Source organism: Triticum aestivum, chromosome 6D, assembly GCF_018294505.1.
Source record: "Triticum aestivum cultivar Chinese Spring chromosome 6D, IWGSC CS RefSeq v2.1, whole genome shotgun sequence".
Taxonomy (NCBI): domain Eukaryota; kingdom Viridiplantae; phylum Streptophyta; class Magnoliopsida; order Poales; family Poaceae; genus Triticum; species Triticum aestivum.
In genome coordinates, this window is record NC_057811.1 from 407,606,126 (window position 1) to 407,614,323 (window position 8,198).

The following is an 8,198-nucleotide window of genomic DNA, read 5'->3' on the forward strand; positions in this document are numbered from 1 at the left end:
CCCGCATGTAGCGTATGGCTTTGGTTATTGCTCGGCGACCGACAAGTATAGGGTAATGTTTCTATTCAGCACATCCACATAGAACCATTGATGTGTGCTTGTGAGGTCGCGTGCACCATGGTGGAGGTGAACCCTAGCGCGTTCTTGAATGGCGTCTCCACTTCCTCTGTAAATACGGTGTCATCATTGAATTCGATGTTAGCAACGAGACCTTCAGCTCTATGCTACCACTGCCAAATGTGGATGATGCATGTGTACCTGCATTTTTCTGTTTCCTTAGAGGTTATCATTTTCTAGAGTACTAGCTTGTTTGATATTGCCTTGTAGTGTTTCAACTTCACTACCTCAATGCCATTAACCCGAGCTTTAAAACTGTTGAACTGGCTACCGTTCCAACGTGGTGTAGCTTTTAGAGTCATTGTTCTTTTCAAGAATGGAAAAGGTACCTACCTACATACTTTGTACATGCTTGCTTCGAAGGAAGATAGGGTATGGATTCGGTTATTGAGTACCAAATACCTTCATTCCAAGATTTTGTGACTGACTATGTCCCCCAAGTCATAGAACAGCTGTATAACTCTACCTTCTAAAAGGCTTGATGCGGACTAAAGTTGCAAGTTGTGTTCTTTAATAGGGATGCTTTTAAGGTGGGAGATGGTGGTACCATGTCGTTTTGGGATGATAGTTAGCTAGGGGATGCGTCACTAGCTTTATAGTATCTGTACCATGCAATGAAAAGAGGCATTCTTCAACACAATATTAGGGAGTGTTCACTTGAATATCCAATTCAGACGAACTCTGATCAGAGATAAATGGCATGCTTGGCTTCACCTTGTACATAGGTTGATGACAGTCAACTTAGCTAATGAGCCAAATGCTTTTCAGCATGGCATGCCACTCAATCTTATGTTTTAGAAAGTCCGGCAAATCAAAGAGGCCCTTAGGGCATCTCCAAAGCCGACCCTCAAACCTCCACTATATGTCTGGGCCACTTTTGTCATCCAACATGAACCTGTGTATGTCCGTTTAGCAGCTCGGACGTCCGAACTCCAGTATCCAAGAGACAAACGTGGGTTGCTTTGCTGGAGTTCGGACATGCACTTGACCGATCACATGCATGGTCCCCCTCTCATCTCCTCCTCCCAACCGGACATTAAACCACAAATGTCCCACCACATGCATGGTCTCCACCTTTTTTTCTCCTCCCAACCGGATACTTTGTGATTAGCATTGGATGGCTTCCTCCTGCATCATGTCTACGGACCACGTCCGGACATAAAAACGTACATATAAGGAGACAGTTGTAGGTCAGCTTTGGAGATGCCCTTACATGTTCCTTTGGCCTGAAGAAAATATTTGGACCTTTTATGGAAAATGGAACTTAAGAAAATCAAGTGACTCTTGTTAAACTCTTTGATATACATAAGGCTATGTTTGGTTGCTGGGGAGAGATTTTCCAGGATTAAAAGGCACAAGTGTAATTTTCCTTAAAACATTGGAATCCATGGGCATTCCAAGGGAGTTCCTCGACACCATTTGGCACTTCAAGGGCAGAATATAACCCAGGGTAGGCCCAAAGAAAGGGACGGAATCCATACCCTTTGTCAGTTCCAAAAGTTGTCGTAAGCTCTCTAGGGTCGATTCAGCTCGTGGCTTTGCCACCCAGGGAAAGGAGGGGGATCCTGGGAGGATCCCTTGCAACCAAACAAGCCAAAGGAGCATCTACGGCCAGAGTGGGCAAAATTGGCCTCTCAAACATCTGTGGACGCACACGGTCAGTGTCTGAATGTGTCCGTTTTGAATTCCTATTTGTCCGTGCACGCGGCCATTTCCCCCACTTTTTTCCTATACGTCCGGGCGCATGCATGTGATTGATAGAGACGGAGAGAGAGAAAGAAAGAATAAAGATGGTCCATGGTGGGTCAAATCCTATATTGCTAAGAGCAACTCTAGCAGACCCCGCATCCCGCCCCGACCCGTAAAATAACCGCCAAAATGCGGGCCGGGGCGGAAAAACCCGCCCGATCAGACCCCGCATCCCGCCCCGGCCCGCAAAAAACTTTAGGGGGCGCGGCAAAATCGCGAGCCCAACCCGGGAAAACGCGGGTTTCCCCCTCGCGGCTGCGGTGCCCTGCATATAAGCGGGAGCGGTTGGTGGGGGGACATTTCATCCCGCGCTTTCTCCCACCAACCACCTCTCCTCTCCCCTCTCGCGCCGCCACCGACCGCCGCCCAAGATTCCGGCGACGGCAGCCGGCAGGAGCACGCCGGAAGGCCGCCACGCGCACGAGGCCTCCCCCCTCCCCCTGCGTCGGCGGGCCGCCGGATTTGCAGATCTGCGGCACTTCATCGCGGGCCGCCGGATTTGGCTTTTTCCGGCCGCCGGTTGCTGCCCCAAGCGATGGAGTGGTCGGGGAGCCTCTCCCGCAACCCAGGCAAGGGCGCATCGCCGCATGCAGGTGCGAGTTCGTCCGCCCGCCGCCGCCGAAGGTTTGCGGGCATGGACTCGTCCGGCCGTCCACCAGGCTCGGCGCTCGCGCATCGTCTTTGTGGCTTGCCGATGCCGCTCATTGAGTGCGGCGACTGCACACGGAAAGTGATGCGGCTCACTTCGAGCACGCCGAAGCACCCCGGATGGGTGTTCTTCAAGTGCGAAAACGACGGGGTACGTGCACTTGCGGTAGCTCGTTTCACAGTTCATTCTTTAGCTAAATTGCGGTGGCTCACTTCGAGCTTGCTCATTCTTTTGTGTAGGACGAAGGATGCTCATTTTGGTTTTGGGAAGGGCAATACATTGATTTGTTGATAGAAAGAAATTTAATAGATGTTAGTGCACTCCTTAGCACAATCGAAGGCAATGATGCGGCTACATGTGGAACTAGAGGGGAAGCAACATCTACTTCTTTCGAACCAAAGATGAAGAAAGAAGAATGCAAAATCAAGAATCCACAGATCAACAACGAATGCATGGAGAAGATATTAGTCCAACTAGTGGGAGCAGTTATGGAAATTGGAAATCTTCTAAAATGCATACTTGTAGTTCTTGTTTTCTTTGGCCTTGCTATTCTAGGCAAAGATTTGGTGATGCTTTTTGTATCCAATGTTGTTATAAAACAAAGCAATGCAATATGCTAGATCAAATTAAGTTGCAAATTTAAGTTTTGCGGGTCGGGAGAAGATGCGCCAGATCAGACGCCGCAACCCCAACCCGTAAAAAAGCATATTCTGGGAATATCTTTTTTACGAGTCCATTATGCGGGGTCTGCAACTGCGGCTGTCCGCGCCGACCCGCAAAGTCGTTTTTCCGCGAACTGCAAAAACGTTTTGCGGGTCGGAAGGATGCAGGGTCTGCTAGAGTTGCTCTAACACAGGACCACTGCCAAACACGCACAGGCATTCCTCATATTACCCCAATCTATGGGCTGGGTATAAGGAGTACCGACACGCACGGTCTTTCCTCATATTGCCCCAATCTATGGGCTGGGTAAAAGGAGTACTGAACAGCCTGGACGTTTAGGGAGGCTTTGAGGGTCCGTTTGGGTCAACTTTTTCTCCTCTTATGTCCGGTCAATTTAAGGAGTCCAGCTGTGGACGCTCGAAGTGTTGATCGTCTTGGGAATCACAATTCAAAACTGAATCCACTTTCCTAAAGTCTCCAATCGTTTCAGTTGAGAAGAACCATATTTGTCTTTCAGCCGGCAAAGAACTTCCTTCCTCAACCATGTCATTTTTGCTGGGCAAATGAAATGTCAGTTAAGATTTCCCATTTCGAAAGAGAAAACTGCACACAGTACGCACATCAGCGTGATTTGCCGCCTGATAAAACTGCACACAGTACGCACTCTTAGACAAACAACAATCTCATAACATTAGCCTGCTAAGCTGAACCAACATGTCTGATTTACTAGCTCACAAGTTTCGTGGTTCAACCTGAACCAGCGATCAACATACACACTCAAGCGCTACGCCATAATGTCAAGCACACAAGCAGCGATACTTCTGGTCTTGGTAACACATATAAATAGATGTTTCAGGACATTTCACACGACGGCTTTAGTAATACGTTAACCTGTTTCACGATAGCGAGCTCGGAGTGCTCAGACGCGATCATCGACCTCCTCGTACATCTTGAGGATCTGCGCGCATGCAGCCAGAGGGGTGTCCTTCTCAAACCCCAGAGCATTCGCCAAACGGACGTTGGACGCGACGCCGTTGTTGTTGTTGAGGAAGACAGGGGCCCTCTCCCGCCCAGCAACTGTCTTGGCACAGGCCGTGTCCGGGCTGCTGACGAGGACAGACTCGCAGAGCTCGTGCTCATGCTCGTCGGCCACAGGGATGTTGTAGGTACCGGTGTGGTCGGTGTGACCCTCGAAGCTGCATGTCTGGGCCCCAGTAGATCTCGACTTGCACTCAACTCTAACCTTCGCTCCTGTTGAAAGCAAGGATGGCACATTATTGACAGTTGGCAAACAAAAACAATAAATTCTCATGAATAGTAAGTAGTTGGTAGTTTTGATAGATGAGATTTTATCGAATGAGATCTACCATGTTTTGACTATAGGGTCGAATGTTTGAGAAGCTAACATTGATCCGAATAAAGTCTACCATGAAACATTCGGCCCTATAGTCATACTACTATGTATTGTCACAACCACAAACTAATGGTGATTCAACTTTCACTTTCAGCTCTAACTCGTAGCATTTTACGAATGGTTATTACCAGGCCAGTTAACCATAAAGATCCAAAATGAAGAACCAACCAAGGTAACTATAGAAGTCATAAAACAACTTTGTCTTCTGTTCTCGAGATGCATTGAACCCTCAATGGTATGTTCTATCAGCAATGCTGATTTCTAGTCCTCGCCTCCTCAGTGTGACAAACATCCATGCTGAATGTGCAGTTCTGCGCTATTTGCACAACATGTACAGATGCTACTAATGGATGGTTATTTAAGCAATGTCAGATAACCGAGCAGGACATTTGATCTGGCCCAGCTTTCAACAGACAAAATGTTACTTTCTACAAACCTAAATAGGGTTTATTGCCTGAATTGCCCCGTGTTATGTGATGCAGCTGCTGCGATGAAGCCTAATACAACAGACAATATGTTACAAGGACCTATTTGCAAGTAGTATCTTGAATTATTGATCCATAACAACAGGGTACTCGTCCAAAATCTGGATAGTATATGATACTCCCTCCGTTCCAAAATACTTGAAGTTATAGGTTTGTCCTAAGTCAAACATTTTCCAACCTTACAATTTTTTTTTCTAATAGAGTATCTACAAAATCAAACATATACAATATGAAAATATATTATGATAATGAAGCTAATTTGGTGCTGTAGATGTCGGTATATTTTTTATAAACTTGGTCAAACATTAAGAAGTTTGACTTAGGACAAACCTAGAACTTCAAGTATTTTGCAACGGAGGGAGTAACTGAGATTTAACTTGAATTGTGAACATATTTCTTCGCCGTGACATGCATGCCACTTCATTCCAGGCTGTTTTGCATTTTGGCATGCCTTATAAGTAACTGCAGTTTTCTAGACTGTTGTGTTCCATTTCTTACACTGTTTTGTTTGCAAACGACAAATTTAAAATGGATGGGAAAGGTTCAGGAAAGATGCACAAAATGAAGGTCAGTGTAGTGCTAAGATAAATTACATGGCATACTAGTATGCTTATTTTTCTAATATGTCCTATTGCAAATGCCAAAAAATTCGAATTGCATGTATCTCACAATAGAAGTACAACCAGTTAAACCGGTGAAGTCTTCTGTTCTTTTAGGGAAAACCGGTTAAGTCATGTAGCCTGACAGCACAAAGATACTTAGTAGCCAAACACATAAGATATATTGTGATTCGACCACTAGCAATTTTATCAAGCAAAGAATCCATTTGCACAAAATCACAAAACAACAAAGTTTGTACAAAGATAATCAATGCATACAAGAACAGTACTACAAAAGTTATAATTCTATTGACAATTTGACATAGGAAGGTGCCTGTACAGGTTCCATGAGTATGTTCACAGGATGTTCTTGAACGTACCATTAACAGTGGGTAATGATAGGTGAGATGTATTTGTAATCAATCCAATTCACAAAGGGTTTTGTACATAAAGCAAAACATAATTAACACTAGCTATCTGTCTAAAAATCCAACTTGAACCAAAATTAAATTGGTCGTTGCCACCTGCAGACTAGCTAAATAACCAAATCATGTTAAGTTCGAGCGTTCTCATTTCATAGCAGGTTCAGTCTAGTCTTTATAAAGATTGAAGTATGGATACTTAACTGTACATCAGCTTATACTATCTGGTGTCAAGAATAACATTTTTCTCAGTGAAAAACTGGAGAATTCATATATGTTTGTGTTCATTAATGATACAATCTCTCTGCAGTTCAGATGAATGTGTGGTTTTGGTTCTTCTGGATACTGAGCCTATATTTTCTTTACTAGAGTGTGCAGCGAACTGCCTGCGTGCACCAGCATGTTGTGTGTGCATTGTGGGAGTCCACTTTATCATTTGTCTGAAAAAATGCCAACTTACTTCAGATATCAAACACCAACGAACCCATCTGTAAATCGACTATATTCGGTTTAGACAGAGGTTTGTGTTCTGTATCGTTATTTAACAGAGAGCAGTAGGATGAGGTCCAGACACCAGTATCCAACAATGTCTGATTATACTGTTCCGAGTATGAACTATGCGATAAATGAAACCATCAACCATGGCCAGAGATCCTATGATATTAGATCTAGCACATGATATGAACTCAGTCTGCAACTCAGCATACCCAGCATCTTACTACATTTCAACCCGGCGCGGTACAGAGCCTGTAATAATTTCACGGGCATGGCGCATGAATGTTCGCATCTATCCAACCGTAAACTGTAAAAACGCATCGGTCAGTTCATATCTTCACCACAAACCGCAAACATAACAAATGAGATCCTGCAAACTACTAGTAGACAGTGCTAGTTTAACTTGTGCACAAAGCGATCATGAAGATCTAACAAAAGTTCCCAAAGAAACGCAGATTAGTGCTGAGGATTCCAAAAACCATGCATCCAGCGTGAACCAACCACTAGCTATTTCCGCTACTAAATCAGATCGCAGGGGAAAACGAAGAGAAAGCAGCCTATTTTTCACCGCCTGGACGCATAGTTGCTGTACTTGTTCCTATCAGGAAACATTCCTGGATAAACTAACGCCTTTGGAGGAAGGAGAAGGAGCAGGAGGAGGGAAAAGGGACAGTGAAACGACGGGGAGAGACGCGCTCCTGCGAAATCGATACTACAACCGTAACGGATCGAGAGAGGAGGAAAGATTCGGGTGCGGCGTAAGCACGTACCGGCGATGAAGGTGGAGGCCGGGGTCTCGAATCCGGCGCGGCAGGTGTCGCACCAGACGCGGCCGCGCACGACGAACTGGGTGGGGCGCGAGCGGAGGTCGCGGGAGGCGGACGCGGACGACGCCGCGAGCGCGCACAGCACGGCCGCGAGCAGGAGGGAGGCGCGGAGGGACGCCATTGCCGCCGGCGGGTTGGGGAGCGAGCGAGAGTGGAGCGGCAGAGTGGAGTGGAGGATTGAGATTGCGGAGAGAGTGGAGTGCAGGGAATAATGGTCGCGTGGGGCCGTTAGCGTGAGCGTTGGGGATCCGCGCACCGCGCGGTGAGGGAAGGCTCGAGAAAATCTAGGGGTCTCGTTGCTCTGCTTTTCCTTTTTCTACTCAAAAGAAAAAGATTGCGCTCAAAATCCTTCCAGGATGGCAAAGAGGTCTGGTAACTCGACCGGGGAGGTTGATTCTGGTGTATCAAGTGATGAGGGCTCGGCCTACGCACCACTTAATTGTGGCTGAGGCGCCAAAGTGGGCAATCCAGAAAGTGGATCAGGGATGTAGGGCTTTCTTTTGGGCCGGTTCGGACGCTGTCAGCGGTGGGAAGTGTGTGGTGTCTTGGCAGAGAGTATGTCGCCCAAAACAGCTGGGTGGTCTTGGCATTATGGATCTCAGTAAGCATGGCCTTGCCCTTCGGCTGAGATAGGAGTGTCTACGCAGATTGGATGACTGCCGGCCCTCGCAAGGACTGAATCTGGTGCCGGACAAGCAGGTTCAGTGCGCGTTCAATAGCATGGTGACGTGGGAGATCGGTAATGGCAAAAGGATTCTCTTCTGGAAGGACAGATGGG

At 46.6% G+C, this 8,198-nt stretch overlaps 1 protein-coding gene across 1 annotated transcript; it reads right to left on the reverse strand.

Moving 5' to 3' along the window:
- Positions 1-3,844: 3,844 nt before the first annotated feature.
- Positions 3,845-7,683, reverse strand: LOC123145421 (pollen-specific protein C13). Its single transcript, XM_044564828.1, has 2 exons — positions 7,364-7,683; positions 3,845-4,429 (listed from the first exon to the last, which is right to left on the reverse strand). The coding sequence occupies exons 1-2, from the start codon at positions 7,539-7,541 to the stop codon at positions 4,098-4,100; spliced, it is 510 nt and encodes a 169-aa protein (XP_044420763.1). The 5' UTR covers positions 7,542-7,683; the 3' UTR covers positions 3,845-4,097.
- Between the last annotated feature and the right edge of the window lie 515 nt (positions 7,684-8,198).

What these genes read in the sequence shown, in the direction of transcription:
- LOC123145421 (XM_044564828.1), bottom strand. Translation starts at nt 7,541, where the DNA reads ATGGCGTCCCTCCGCGCCTCCCTCCTGCTCGCGGCCGTGCTGTGCGCG. An exon ending in GGCCTCCACCTTCATCGCCG is followed by an intron (nt 4,430 to 7,363) that starts GTACGTGCTTAC and finishes TGCTTTCAACAG; the next exon opens with GAGCGAAGGTTAGAGTTGAG.